General features: G+C 39.8%; 1 protein-coding gene across 2 annotated transcripts; it reads right to left on the bottom strand.

Moving 5' to 3' along the window:
* Positions 1-263: 263 nt before the first annotated feature.
* LOC135486547 (RWD domain-containing protein 3-like) lies at positions 264-16022 on the bottom strand. 2 transcript variants are annotated; one of them, XM_064769407.1, is made up of 5 exons: positions 15938-16022; positions 15065-15570; positions 14697-14818; positions 14313-14435; positions 264-1034 (listed from the first exon to the last, which is right to left on the bottom strand). In XM_064769407.1, the coding sequence occupies exons 1-4, from the start codon at positions 15999-16001 to the stop codon at positions 14318-14320; spliced, it is 810 nt and encodes a 269-aa protein (XP_064625477.1). In that variant the 5' UTR covers positions 16002-16022; the 3' UTR covers positions 264-1034; positions 14313-14317. The 2 variants fall into 2 exon arrangements, with proteins under 2 accessions (XP_064625477.1, XP_064625476.1); XM_064769406.1 differs by having other exon boundaries at positions 14307-14435.
* Positions 16023-16305: the final 283 nt, after the last annotated feature.

Here is a 16305-nt window from a genome sequence, read left to right on the forward strand (position 1 = left end):
TATCACAGAGTGGTATGGTCGCCAGTGTGGGGGTACAAGGCCCTTTTTGATTATCTCCTTCCTTTGAAGATCTAGAATAGCCTTTTAGAAATCGTCTCTTTCTTTGTAGATCTAGTATATCCTTCTTCTTAATGTCTTTGACAGGTATTCTCAGCTTTTTGTGCAGTAGTTGTCTTCATACGAATAATTTACCATGGAAATCAAAGAAACAATCCACAAAACATGTATATAAGATCATAATTTATTATTTATCTTGACAGCAACTCATGGCATATATCACACCTAGGCTTCATGTCTAAAAATGTTCACTCCTGTCATTTTCCAAGACTGATTATACTCAACATGAAGAGGACACCGGCAAATACATTAAAATCCAATTCTCACCCCGCTGAAAGAGGTGTGGATTGAAGCCTCCCACTGCTGGCTCCTGCCTGCCTAAGTGGTCTTAACCAATTCCATGGACATGGATGTACCCCCTGGGCTTATGGGCCAATGCCTTTCCCTGTAGTCCTGGCCTTTTTTGACCCAAAGCATTTAGAACCTGACACTTAAAACATACCCACCTTCTCCAAAAGAAATGCAGGTTCTAATCAAATGTTTTTAGTTACCACAGGTACATCACCAGCATACAATACTAGACAGACTGGAAGAACAGTCCAATGGCCACATTCTGTGTTTTGTAGGTGGCCAAGTGCACCTTATACCTGATACACATATTGTGCCGACGTGGTACGGACAAACCCAGCATATAACTCTAGAATGGCTTCAATGGACTCATCTTCCGGCATGTATAGCAGTGCTTGCTTTTACACAGTGGTGACTGTCAATTTGACACTGTCGTTTGTAAAGTTAGTTTAGTTCATTTCAAAAGACACCATAGTTCCAAAGTCATTCTCCTGAAGATACCAAGACACACATGGAAATTTTCCAGCTTCATGCCTACAGTGTCATCATCCAGCAGAGGAGTTTGTCATCAGAATCGTAAGCGTCAAGATGAGTAATCAAGCACCAAGTCAATCCATGCACCAGCAAACCTGAAAGATATAAAAGAAAGGGCAGTTAGAAAAATTGTATTTTGAAGCGAGATTCTTTGAGTTTATTAGTGAAAATAGGAAAATACTTGCAAAACCAAACAATCCAAGAAGTGTATTTCAAGCGGGGTTCCTGTTCAGCTCTATCCAAGGGCAAGGAAGAAGCCATTGGCCTCTAATGTACAGGGCATGTACTCCTCCCTCTATCTGTTGGTTTTAAATCTATCAGAAAAAAAGGTGCTGAAAGAAATGAGACAGTATTGAGTAGATGTTGCCATTCTCTTTGAAAAGGAATGCTCCTAAAAAGTTATTGAAAAGACTTAAAAAGTTTGAAAGTTGTTGAAATATGATATACAATGTATTAAAGCAGGGATGAAAAATGATCGAGCATGCATCTTGATCATTCTGTAGGCTGAATAAGAATTTCACCAAACAAACCCCACTCTACTTCAGATGCCACGGACAAATATGTTCTCATCACCTCTTCCTGTAATGTTCCCGCTTTTCCCTGCGAGAGCTAGCAATGGTCCCCAGCACTGAGTTGCCCCCAGACATCTGACGCCTATGACAAAGGTTAACTTAATCAGCGTTTGATGAAATCTCACGAGCTTCCTTTTACAGTAAAGGTTAACTGAATTTATAACACCGGAGTCATGATATGTCACAGATCGAAAAGATACTCAGAGCTGCCATGGTAGAGACAAATAGCAACGTTGAAAGTGTAACATGTTTGTGGTCAATATCGCGAGTCATGATATGTCACAGATTGATGGGATACTCAGAGCTGCTGTGGTAGAAAAGAAAAGCGCTGTTGGAAGTGTGACCTTAAATACGGCCAATACCCCAGTCATGATATGTCACAGATTGAAGAGATGTGAGAACTACACCAATAGTAAAAATACTGAAGCCACAGTACCCCTAATGGTGATGGTGAATTCTATTCCATGCAACGTTGTCTTCACCTACAAACATCTGTACTGGTTAATGTACAGGAAAGCCATTCAAATAAAGGTGAACCCTATTCTCAAGTTGATGATGCTCCACGAAAATTGAGTGAAACATTAGATATGCCTTCCTCCTCCAACACTAAGCTTATTCAATCTTGTCGTGTAATTACGAGCAATTCATCCCAGGTTTCTAATGTGGCAGATTCGTTGTGCAGGCCAGTATCTTCGAAAGGTCAGCTGGCTCTAACCTGCCAACTCCCGAAGGCAATCTGTGAACCATGACGTCAGAGTTCGTGTCGTCAATCACTCAAGATTACGCCATTGTCTCCCTTCATCGTTGTTCTATAGTATGTCAAATGTCAACATTTTATGACGATATTTTATGTTTCGTTAATGATTGCAGGAGGTGAGATGAAGATTGTCAAGCTTAAAATGTAAGTAGGTGGCATTTTAAACTGACCTGTGAGTGTGAGACACCAGCAAAATTGCAATGGACCAAATTTCTGACTGTGCTGATATATTCCTTCATGACATTCTTTGGTGTGAAATATTCAAATTCAAGGCTTCAGATTGTTATTCAGAACGGTTAAAGTTGCCTATGGGAAGTAACAATTTCATGCCGATGAGACAAATTTTGTTGCGACATTATATCATGCTGAAGTGAAGCATTTAACTGCGACTTAGAAAGGTTAATTGCGCTGATAAATTATCCCTGTATCAAGTGAAGTAAGAGCAGTATTTATGCAGTGACACCTAATTCCTAATATGATATAATAGGAGAGGTAAAAGTACCTGACATTTTCAGTTGTACTCTTGGCGGAAAGCTGTAAAACACATGGGGCCGAATTTACGAAGGGTGTTTAAGAGTTAGACGCGTGTAAATTCTACATAATCAGTTTCAGGGCCTAATGCGGTTTTCATGAAGAAACCCTGCAAGGCCCTGACTCTGTCTATTCAGACATTAAACGCTGTTTTAAGCTAAACACCCTTTGTAAATTCGGCCCATGTTGTTTTCAGTAATACAGGATCGTTATAGAAGGCGGTCAAATACAGTGGTAGGTTCTTTGGGAAATGAGGTCAAACACATAGCACTTTCAGTGGTAGATTCTTTAGGAAATGAGGTCAAACACATTGCATTTTCAGTGGTAATGGTTCTTTAGGAAATGAGGTCAAACACATTGCTTTTTCAGTGGTAATGGTTCTTTAGGAAATGAGGTCAAACACATTGCATTTTCAGTGGTAATGGTTCTTTAGGAAATAAGGTCAAACATATAGCATTTTCAGTGGTAAGGTTCTTTAAGCAAAAAGGTAAAAACATGGCATTTTTAGTAGGCATAGCTAATCCAGGCCTTTAAGGAAAGAAACTAAGCTTTCATCAGTACTCTCACCATATTCCTGCCAGTGTAAACATACCTCAGCTTTCTCGATGGCAAGCTTCCACCCACCGGATAGTGGATCACTCCGCTTGCCTCATCATCATATCTCATTCATGTGCCTCAAGACTGAAAACAACCTCGCTGAACCTAAGCTCTTGATGACGCAGTTTGCCGCTAAGGATTAGACGCGATCGCAGCAATCTGATTGGCCAACCAGGAGAACTAATGGGAATTGTGGATTCTTGCTACCGGTACGTAATAGATGTGCTTTAGCAACTGTTTACTGAAAGCTTCAAGGTATACATATTTTATAGGAAGAAATGAACTCTTGGCCATGAACGTAAGAGGAAAATCAAAACAACACGCATGACGCTGGCTATAGGTGAAAGGAATGAAAATATTTTTGTTGTTTTCAGATTAGATATGAAAGGTTGTTGTTGTTGGTAGTTTTCTTTTCCCAAACCATGGTAACGTTTTGTTTGTTACAGTGAGTGTTGATGACGTGCCACTCTGTTCAGCAGCAGTTGGGCTCATACACCTACTGACTCTGTCTTTAGGTTGGAATGATGAGTCCAGCAAACTTCTCAGATTTTTGTTCTCACCAATGTGTCGACTATAAAGTCACTTCAAATCAATTGATCAGAATGAGGCTTATAGGATATGACATGGTTGCCAAATCATTTGAACAATCCAAAAAATAACTGGCATTTCTTTTGTTCCCTGGTAACCTTGAATAACAAATCAGATTATCAAGGTTGTACTGGCTCAACCTTTCTACACCCTTTGTCTTTCTGTACCCTATGCGAAATACCCCCTCTAACAAAACCAAACCTACTCAAGTTATCTTTGCACTGGCTAGCATCCACTGCACTAATTATCAAAAATATATAAAAGTAAAGAAAGCAACAATGGTAAATACCGTGAATACCCCAGGATGTTATTCGCCCAGCTCAGTGCTCATCATTATGAAATACCGCTACATTAGTCAAGGGCAACACTCATCAGGATTCATTCATCGAGGGCGAGTCTCCTGTTGATGCACGTTACCATGACGATAGCATCATTAAAGGAGAAGCGTGTTTTCATTCACTGGTTGATGACGTCAATGGTGACATACAGAAGGTGGATAACCATCCTGGGATTTGGCGAGAATCCAAATCAACGAAGCGCAAACATCGAAGAGGTAAAGGTGGGAATTGAGTGTTGTAGGCCATTGAGTTTGCGGCAAATAGAGAAAATAGTGAATTTGTTGACAGCACTTTTCAAGAGGTGGTGTATGATATATTAACACCTAAATTGATTAAGATATCCCACTACTTGACGCATTACTTCAGATTCATATGTCAAAATGTTCCTGTATGCGAAAATTCAATACCATGATTTGAAAAAAATGACAAAATAGAAAAAATAATGCAAATGGGGAGGAAGAAAAACAGCTAGTCTGGATACATTATATCGTCATTTTCACACATTTTTTAGCCAATTCCTTGAGGTTCCTGAAGTTCTTGACTTCTAGATCCCTTAAAACCTGTATGGCAATGTCATATAGGATCAGCCATATGGCTACAGAGACTAGTTCCAGATTCGGATTAATTTCATCAAATACTGAAAGAAAAAAACCAAGTTGAATGCAAGTTAAATGTATGACGAAGATTCAGAAGATACACTAACGTCAGAGCCAAAGATCTTCGAGAACGAAATATTGGATCAAAGAAACAGCCAGGGACTAAACTGCCGAGAGCAAAAGCTAATTGACGCTGTTAAACTTGTAAAAAATATGTTCTTTGTTGATGATTGGAAAAAATAAGTTAGTATTTTTAAGATCGACATTAGTATTGAATCATTGGCTGAAGTTACATCAAACCGAAAGAAATGCTTGAGCCAGGAAACTAAAAATAGATCGCAATATCAACTGTTTAAAAGTTGCAACCTACACTTGTTCACAGATTTAGCAAAGCCTTTGTCGATTCTGCTCCCAACGGCGCCAAGTCTTCGCATGTTTTTTTAAATCCATAAAACGTGATATCGGTATTCTTTTGTAATCGATACGGTGGCACAATCGCTGCGTTCATTCACATGTACAAACATGAATTAGATATGCGGAATGACGACTATAGTACGCAACAGGTAACGCACATTCATTCATAAATATTGGTCACGTGACCAAGCTCATGCAACATCAATGAAAATAACGAAGATTGTCTAACATAACATCACTGTAACTTGGAACACTGCCAATACTTTTTACATCGGCATGATAAAGTCAACAAAATATGCTTTGGGAAGAAGGAGGATAACATAAAGTCGATAGTGTGTACTGTAACAACCAATTGCACTGGGCCATTCATGTGGAATTTCAGAGCCTTACCACCCATGACGTCATCAACCCTGGGTCAATCAGTGATAGTAACACTGGTACTTTTTTACTTGACAATTGACATCGGTTATGGGTTCTTCTGAGATTTCAGAGCTTGTCAATATATAAGACTATGACCCTTCCAGTTGTCTTCCCTTAAAATCCGAAGGCTTCTGCATGGAAGGTCAACTGACCATGAGACCTTGACTTGTACCAGTTGATCTGACAAATTAATGTTAACTGCCCACGCACCATTACCAACTCAGAGTCGGCAAATGGCCAAGGGAAGTCCCATCAGCTACATTAGATCACTTGGAAGGACTGCCATCTATCCAAACCACACACCAAAGCAGCGTTCAATACTGACGCTACAGCTGCACTCGGGAAGAGAATGCAACGTTACACAAGATAATTAACGCGATTGACGTCATAGAGTCGATATCACGGATAATGACAATAGTAACTTTCCCAGGGATTTCCTAAGTGGCCTTGTTTATTGCATTAGGTTTCTTCTCACATGACATCTCATCATTTTAAGTACAATTCTTCTGACTTGAGCAATATTGACCTAGATCACTAGCAGGCACCAACCCTTGACTAAAGGTCATTTTGGTACCCAATACGAAAAGGAAACAATCGGATATTGTGAAACAATCAAGTTTTTATGGAAGATTGAGAGCATAGAAGATACTACTCGATCAGTAGTGGTAACCAAGGCTGACATCTACTCGTACAGCCTGACCTCAGTAATTTTGAAAATTGGATGATATTTTGGTTCATCAACAGTGGTCATCCAGTACTATAAAAAACGGCGTAATTCATTTTAAGACCTAGATTTCTTCAACCTTTGAAAAGAAATTCGAGACAAGCCAGAGGAGTACAGCACTGACTGTCTTCACATGCACCAAGTGGTTTACTACCAAAAGGGCACGTATACTCAGGAGAGTATAGGAGACTGGAAGCCAAGATAGGTCAGGTGGGTACATCATCGATGTCCAGAGACAGATGGGTACAGCATTATTGTCAACTGCTCGATCACACCGAGTGACCTCAGATAGACCTTACCTCAAGATCGGTCAGATGGGTACAAATTAATGTCCACAGATCTATCACACTGACTGACCTCAGATAGACCTTACCTCAAGATAGGTCAGATGGGTACAAATTAACGTCCACAGATCGATCACACAGACTGACATGAGATAGACCCTACCTCAAATTAGGTCAGTTGAATACATGATTGATATCTCCATATAGATCACACTGACTGACCTCAGATAGACCTTACTTCAAGATAGGTCAGATGGGTACATCATTGATATCCATGTACAGATAGATCACATTGTGACTGGCCTCTATTCTGATATATTTCAAACTTTATCATAATTGTTTCATGGTGTTTCAATTAAAGCAGGTCAAATACACCCTTCTTTGCAGCACCCAAGGGGTTAAATGTTATCAGGGACTGACACTGTTGATATTAAGTCGAGAAGATGTGCCGGGGGTCAATTAGTTTGAATGTCGTCACTGATGATGGAAATGTCATCGGGTCATCGGCTCACATGTCATAGAGGGATTACACACTGAATTATGGATTTAACAGGTTTCACCCTACACACTTGCTTCTCAACAGACAACACGCTTCATAATAGACAGGATGGATCAGCAACACTGACAACGAAAGATTTTGGTACCTTTTGCACCAAAATGTTTCAAGCTGTGCATCATACAAATGATATCCCTACGGTTTTCCCAGAGTACTGGTCTTCAAAAACGTTTTGGATAGTTTAGTCATGAGACTCAGCAGTACCTTCAGCAGCGCCTTCAATTTGCTGGCATACATCCGGCACCTGCTAATCTCTGTAAATCTTTCGCAATCCAGCAATAGCTAGAACCAGCATTGTACGTGTTGTATTGAACTTATCCTTTAAGGAATACCTCACAAATGGGCAACGTGCAGAAGTACCTGAGAGCCAAAAAAAAGAACAATTCCTTTGAAGAGAGATAACAGAAAGTAGTATTGTCCAGGGCCTCTGGTTTGGAATGGCTAATTACGGTAATGCTGTTAGAATACAAAGAATTGAGAGCCAATACAGGAGCCAATGTGACAACTTGAAGGAGGCTGAGAGAAAGCAATTCTGTGTTTCTCAAGTGTGGCCTCCATTCTGGTAGTGATGCCAATTGATTTTTCAATATGGCACTGTCGAATGACTTTGGAGGAACTACAAACTCTCACTGAAGTCTTGTACTTGTAGACCAACTAAATGTGTAGAGTGGTCCATCAGTTTGATATACCACTTCAGCAAGTACATTCGGCACTGTTCAGAACCAGCGCAGATGAACCTTGACAACAGGTTAGGGTAGCATTGCAAAGACGATGATGTGAAAAAGATTGGCCTTCACATTGATATTTTATTTAGATGACATAAACAACAAAAACTATATTAGTGGCCTTGATGAACAATCAGGAAGCAGGGTGATGATTAACAGAATTATATCAAAATGTCAGCCTTTGTATGGCTACTCCATGAAAGATTAATGCACCTTATAACTGCTTACACAAATCTGAAAAATCCGAGGTGCCACATCCAGGGTCATTGCGAAATATCAAACCCCAGGCTTGCGGTGACCTTCTCCGGGGTTGTCACAATCTGGACCCGGAAATTAAGAGTAGACGAGAGGACAAACAAGTGTTGTCTGTTTGAATACGGCAAGAGCCTGACAATAAATGTTTATAGTATGGTTACAGTAGAGGACAAATGATCAAAGTGAACCATTCTATTGACAATAATGTGTTACAGCATCTTCTCATCGTGCATGTTGATAAGAGAGATTTCTGGAAGCATTGTTAATCATCGTACTAATCATAAGAACTTTTTCTCAAAAGTGATTGTGCAACATTATCAAAGGGCAAGGTGCAGGGATGCTTGTTAACACCTTGCCCATTTGATTTTTAGATAAACCATACAAGCTTCCTCTTTTTCTTCAACTTCGTCTTGTTCCTTTATCTTGATGGCCATGCAAATGGTTCGTTTTAGGTTGAGCAATTGCTATTGAGAAGAACTGTCCTTAATACCAAAGGTCCAGTACACATCTCTGCTCCTTAATATCCTGGCCTCACTCCATGACACCAAAGCATTTTGAGCAAGATTGACTTGGCAAAGCGCTACAAAAATGTAACAGAATGTAACAAAAACAGTTTTTAGAGACCATCATGTTTTAAAAAACAACACAAGGAAACACTCCATGATATTTTTTGGGCAGTGATGTTTTTGTAATGGTCCGTTCTGGTCATCTGATTTAGTTAGATGACTCAAGTTCCTCCAGAAAATAAAGATTTTCAACATATCTGAACCCCCTTTTCCAAACAAGTTAAGGATGAACAAAAACATGAACGTCACAACCCTGGCATGAGAGTGCCCAGCAAAGGTCATTTGGTACAAGTTCCTTGAGGCAAACTGAATATCAAAGTTAAGAGCCTTTTCATGTTAAAAGATATCAACTTTAAAGTCACATCAGTATGTTGTTGTTGTTGTTATTCAGAATGACTTTTTCGTACGTGATTTTATTTACTAATGGACTGAAACATTTACACAGCAGATTCTATGACATTTAGTAATAACAATAGAAAATCTGATGGAAAATGGAAAAACAATTTACTGAGAATCACATGAGAGAATGTGTGGGTTTTGATATCCATCGGTATTCAACATGCCATTTTCGCAAGCAAGCTATTTGATAACTCCTGTTTTGTTAGATGAACAATCAATTTCAAGGTTATCTTTCGGATCAAGAAAAAAAATCATTCTAGTTACTGAAGGTTGACGCACACTGAAAATGATGGCCTTTGTAGAACTTGGATGGGACCCCACCCAAATTCCAGTTGGATTCAAGTGAGATTCTATGGTAAGCAGCTTCATTCACCTTACACCCCCCCCCCCCCCCCCCAGCCCTCCCCATCTCACTTGGTGTCTAATGGCAAACTGGAGGTCCTGAGAAGGTAACCTCTGAAGTTACTTTTATGGCAAGCTGAAGGACCATCTTCTTTATGAAGTTCATATTCTTTTTTCACTTTCTGCAACTTTTTATAAGCGAACACATATATGTGAGAAAATGGATAAAATTTGATATTTTGATATTGATCAAAGAGGAGCTGGATATTGGTGAAAACACCCATTTTGACGTAATCGATGATACCAGTACTTGAAAGAGAAGGTCAAAGGGGTATCCCCAGGTTTGCTCTGGACGATGTAAGAAGTCCCAGCAAATGCCCGATATTAACATTCCGATAAAAAAAAACTTGCTCGATTGATTTTAAAGTATCAAAAGAGTTCCCTTGTTGTTTGCAAGGGCTCAGTATTTGCTCCCTTGTTGTTGCAAGGGCTCAGTATTCGCTCCCTTGTTGTTGCAAGGGCTCAGTATTTGCTCCCTTCTTGATGCAAGGGCTCTGTATTCGCTCCCTTCTTGATGCAAGGGCTCTGTATTCGCTCCCTTGTTGTTGCATTTCCATGAACACCCCACATATTTTTCAGATCAGTAGGATTTCCCAGGACTCCTATATTATTCAAAACATACCTGGGGGTTATTCCTATGACCTTTACTTGACTGTGTCATCAATGACGTCAACTTATGGGTGTTTGCAGTTTCATTATTGATACACTATATCACACAGAAAACACAAAATTTTCTGTTTAAATTTAGTTTTATGTTCATGAACATGGATCAACCAGAAAGATTGAAACTGAAAGTGTTCACAAAATGAAAGTTGGTTAGTTTTTTGGGGTAAACTTGGTAATGCCACATACAGGACATAGGAAGTTGGATCAGGTCAAATTTTCCAGCCATTATGACTCTATACAATTCGATATGGGATTTTGTTCCCACATGCATTACCCCAGTAGCTACATGTACGGTTCAAGTAGGCTGACATATGGAAAGTGAATGTGATACGCTAAAGCCTGCCTGCTAACCTATGCCATTTTATTCCTCCACAGGTGTTGTATCTTTAAAAATGTTACTAAGAGCAGGTGGTATTCCATCGATCAAACATCAATATATTCCACATAAAAGCATTTACTGTCTCTTCTGACATTCAACAGGGAGAAGGTCAAAGAGAAGAATAGTGGTTATAAGATGACGTCGTATCAATATGATAAAGGTTAGCTATTTGATTTATCGAGTTCCTTTTTGAACAATGCTAATTGGAGAGAAAGCCAATAGCCTAGGTCACTATGCAGCATTTGCGTCCATATAACTTATGTTTATTTGACATTAACACGTATTTTTTATGTAAATCTAATAATTCTTCGATTCGAAAGGTTGAAAACAAAACTTCAGCCAAAGAAGGGCAATGTCTCAAGGATTTGTGTGCAGGGTCCGAGAAGCAAACATTAACCCCCGATTTCCTCAGTATGGCCTGTCAAGTGCTGCCTTCTTACGGAGGAATATCGGCTGTTGTCAATATTCAAAAGATTCGATGACGAAAGTCAGTAGCTTAAAGTTTGCCAGAAGAAGTAATGCCACCGCTTAAGTTTTCATCTAGAATACAGAGCATTGTGAGCCTCCAGGGGCTGGGCATTCAGAGGAAAAATGTTATGGTTTCAGACCAAAAAATGTTGATGACGAGAATGTTGAACATCATAGGTTTAAAAGCCGTTTCTGAATATTGAAGTTTGCCACTTGAAAAAAGAAATGTCACGACTTTCTTGTTTTCAAGGGAGCAACGACACAGCTTGGACACAAATAGATAAATGCTACGTAAGCACTCCAGGGCATTCTAAAGCAATTTACTGTTCTTTTACCAGGGACAAAGGCATATACGTCATCACGGATAACAGGATACCTTGGAAAGTTTATCGAGCTCCTCATTATAATGAGGGTGACCTTTAAAGAAGTTTATTCCCGCTGCGATACAAACGTCATCGCTTGTGACATTCCGAAATGTCACTCAAGAGAATGAGCGTTATTTATACGAGAGGATGAACTTCTCCAAAGAACTATAGAGGGCAGCACGAAACAGTAATGAATGGTGAAGATGATTTTTTGACTGAATAAAAATTGCCTTTGCTTCAGATGAAAATGATCATATGCCAGATGATCACTTGTCAGATGATCCCTTAGCCAGATGATCACTTGCCAGATGATCACTTGTCAGATGATCCCTTAGCCAGATGATCACTTGCCAGATGATCACTTGTCAGATGATCCCTTAGCCAGATGATCCCTTAGCCAGATGATCACTTGTCAGATGATCCCTTAGCCAGATGATCACTTGCCAGATGATCCCTTAGCCAGATGATCACTTGTCAGATGATCCCTTAGCCAGATGATCACTTGCCAGATGATCACTTGTCAGATGATCACTTGCCAGATGATCACTTGTCAGATGATCACTTGCCAGATGATCACATGCCAGATGATCACTTGTCAGATGATCCCTTAGCCAGATGATCACTTGCCAGATGATCACTTGTCAGATGATCCCTTAGCCAGATGATCCCTTAGCCAGATGATCACATGCCAGATGATCACTTGTCAGATGATCCCTTAGCCAGATGATCACTTGCCAGAAGATCACTTGTCAGATGATCAATTAGCCAGATGATCACTTGCCAGAAGATCACTTGTCAGATGATGATCCATTAGCCAGATGATCACTTGTCAGATGATCCATTAGCCAGATGATCACTTGCCAGATGATCACTTGTCAGAATATCACTTGCCCGCTTTTCGAGAAGAGAAGGCGCTTTTGTTGCATGTCAATATACTAGGGTGACAATTGGGGTTAAATCAAAAATAATGCAAACGATCTTCCCTTTTGAACATTTTGTGCGTAGGTGCCGTCAGTACATTACATGACAGCCAGCTTTCCTATTAATAAACCAGCAATTCCCCTCTAGGGAGATCTGTTTCATGTTCAAGAATTTTTCATCATGGAATCAGGATTTCCCACACAACCTTTAGGGACCAACTCGAAATTAGAATTCTGAAAGTGAATGGCTTGGATTCAATTGCATGGTTGAGCTTGTAGAGAAACTACATAAGATTTTGCCTCCAGGTAGGTAAATTTTAGTCCAGCTCGAAAATTAGCCCTACCCTAATATCACTATTAGGCGTTCAGATTTTAAAAGTGTCTGGCTAAAAAGACCAAGGCCTAAAAGGTTATGCTTACAGTAACTAATCTATTATTCCCCAACCTTCTCTCCAAGGGTCTTGTCCCCCCCTCTACTAAATATGGCCTTGAAAGGAACATGTTGGGTACGAGGTTCTTGTTTAGAGGATGAGAGTAAATAAAACATGTTCTTTGAGCTAAAATGCTAAGATGGTCCCCAGCTTGAACAGTCATCATCGGTTACTATTTATAAAATGTCTATGCAGAAAGAGTTTTTTGGTGACACATCGAGAAAGGGGTATTCCCACACAACATGTCTATATGGATTGGTTGCTATGGTGGTTATTGTATTTGAATGTCACATGCCCACATCGTTAGGCAGTTTCGCTGCATTGAAAGAATGTGAAGCAAACTTGTCACACCATCGTCTAACCACGATGTCAGAATTTTATCAATAAAAGTTACTGTTTGGCAAGTTTTTTGGCAACAGTGCAGCCGCATACGCACTTCATGATCAAGACCACAGATCTACATGTACCTTTAGCCTTCAAGGCCCATCGCAAAAGGCCAAAAGAATATCAGCCAGTTAATACCACCAGAACCAACCGTTCAGATGATCTTTAAAGGTGGGAGTCGTGTACGTCAGCTCTTACGGAGGTACATGTAAGCTCAGCACAACCTTTAGCTTTAGCGCTGGTGTGATATCGTAGTTTTCTTACGCTGGATGTTTGACATTTTTCGACTACGTCTGTGTCTTCAATTGACGTCTGTGTACAGCTCAATGAAAGAACAGATGAAAGTAATGGAAATCAGGAGCCCAGACGAAGGTCCGAAATAGCATGAGAAAAAGCTTTTGACCATCAAGAATAGGTCAAGATAGTACAAGGATAATTACATTGTTGGCTGTGGACATTTTTAACTTGAGAATTGTAAAGGTTGGGAAAATCTCTATTGCATTTGTGGATTAAGCTTACACAAAAGGTTGCTTTGATAGCCACAGAATTTAGAACATCACTTTTTCCGCAACGGTGAAGTTTTGGCACCTTTGACCTTATCAGGAACTTCAGACTTCAAGGAACTTTATTTACAAGACCTATGAACTTATCTCAATAAGTTCCACAGGAAAAGACGATGTTGGATTTTTTCTTTTGGGCTTTAAGATGACATACAGAAGTTGGATATTTTGGCAGGACAATCAATCAAGATGCTTTGAACTTATTTCAATGTACTGACTAGAAAATGGATAAAGGGTTTGCTTTTTTGGTATTTTATGCCAAGGGTGATGATATTTTGGCAAGTGGTTCTTGATCCCTATATGCCAAATATCCTTCCAACTTTGGATGTTTCCGAACTCAACAAGACCCTTTGTACTCATCTCAATGCACTGAATAGGGAACAGATAATGGGTCTCTTTTTTCTTTGGTATTTTATGTCAGGGGTTATGATATTTAGGCAAACAACCCAAGATCAAGTAAGGAAACATACCTTTACCTTTATCATCTACTATACAAGCTTGTGATATATTTATCAAAGATGCTTTCTAATCCAGCCGAGTGAAAAGCATCCTTTACAGCCTCCTTTGACGTACACTCAATAATTTCAAAGTTTTGGAACCTGAAAACAACAGTGTGATCATCAGTATAAGTAAGTTAAAAGGAGTAATGAGGTATAAAAATGATAATAATTGTGTCATCATTTGTATAGCGCTTGTACTCAATTCACATTTGATTCGACTCACAAGTGCTTTCCAACATTATTACTTGTATTACCCTATCTTACAGTCCTTTTCAACTAGTCATGCTCAGTTATACATCTGAAGCCTACATATCTTACTTTATTGAGTCTCCTCTTCTACAATTTAAGATTCTATTTTACCTCTTATCAAGAGCTGCTAGTGGTATCTTTTCTTCACACAAAACATTCATCATTCTCTCTTTACAACTTCTGCCCTTGGAGTCCACATCAACAGAGACTGTTCTTTGACGCACAACATACTCCTGAAATAACATTAACAGCATCCTCTAGTATGTTTTCTCATTAAAAAAAATAAAACATCTAGTCTTAGAGGGCTTTAGGAGGCCTTAGTAGACCTAAGAACCATGCCTAGTCCTGGAGGGTTGAATAAGTTTCTTTAGTTTGTCGCAGAGTATAATACCTTCATGAGCCCCTTGTTTTTGTAGACCATAAGCATGAAATCAAGACCTCAATGAGGTTAGTATACAGGCAAGTAAGGTTGCACACACCTTAATGTTTTCAAGTTTCCCTTGCAAGAGAATTAAAATCAATTTCCCCTCAAATATCAAGCGTCCATTCAGTTCCAAGTCTTTCGTCCACTTTTGGATAGTTTTGACATATTTCTTTTTAGCTCTCATATGATCAAGGAGAAGAAGGAACGTCCATGGATCTTCCTCAGGTGTGACACTAGTGACAGGCCAGTCTGGGCCCGTTGCAATACTTGCTACACTAGTCCTCACACTATACTTCACAGCGTTTTCCTGCAACCAGCTCATTAAGTCAAAAAGCATTGGCTGTCCCAGCAGAGCCTCAGCAAAGGCGGACATATCCTTTCTCATTTCTGACATCTCTTCTCGTTTAATGCTGTCACATGTCAATGTGAATTCTGGCAAAATGTCAGGGTATTTTGGAGATAGCACAACTGTCGCCTGAAGTTCTATAGAGTTTTTGGATCCAGAAATAATGTTGACTGAAAACATTGGGCTGATAAGTTGGTCTTTTTCACAGGCATCACCTGGAAAGTAAGGAGATCTGTTGATTAGCCTACTTTATGTGCATTTACTAGGAAAATACAATGCAGAATGCTGAAGCTTTTTGAGTGGTTAGACAAGTAATTTTTCCCGATGCACTGACAGCTCACCAATGATTTCCCTTTAGGCCTGAAAATTTGGACTGATACCAATCACTAAACTAATCATCAATGGCCATACATGTGGACTGTTTGATGGATGGAAGTGCCACGTCCCCTTTTTACCAAGTGAAAAGGACATGCCATTATATAACCAGCTGCCAATGCCTCAAATCCCTGTGGTCAATGCTTCAATCGAGTAGTTCTATATTTAAGAGTCGACCATACACTGTTACTGTTTGATATAACCCACCGGAGTGTATAATAAACTCTCCATCCTTGCAATAAATCGACCTTAAACACTCAATCTCCTCCATGCCTCAGACCACATGGCAAAGTAAACAATTGTTGTTATTGTCGTTGGTTGTTTTCCACCACGGCCACCAACCATCCTGTCGCGATCTACCGCTTGTGCTCATGTCCAAGTTGTGACCACGCCGATCCACCGTCGTTGTGCGTATATCCAGCCTTCACCGCGGATATCTCCCCCTGATCGGCCATCAGAAGGGCTGTCACTTTATCGGTAGTCTCCCTGCATTCCCTTCCTTTCCCACGCGTCCTATGTCGTGACAACACTAACATTACACTCACTCGTGGTTGTCGCACGAGACACGTACTGAA

Source organism: Lineus longissimus, chromosome 4 (assembly GCF_910592395.1).
Source record: "Lineus longissimus chromosome 4, tnLinLong1.2, whole genome shotgun sequence".
Classification (NCBI taxonomy): Eukaryota; Metazoa; Nemertea; class Pilidiophora; order Heteronemertea; family Lineidae; genus Lineus; species Lineus longissimus.

Excerpts from the sequence above, each read along its gene's own strand:
- LOC135486547 (XM_064769407.1), bottom strand. The coding sequence starts at position 16,001 with ATGGAGGAGATTGAGTGTTTAAGGTCGATTTATTGCAAGGATGGAGAG. Across the intron at positions 14,819-15,064 it reads GGAAACTTGAAAACATTAAG|GAGTATGTTGTGCGTCAAAG; the intron begins GTGTGTGCAACC and ends ATGTTATTTCAG. Across the intron at positions 14,436-14,696 it reads CTAGCAGCTCTTGATAAGAG|GTTCCAAAACTTTGAAATTA; the intron begins GTAAAATAGAAT and ends TGTTGTTTTCAG.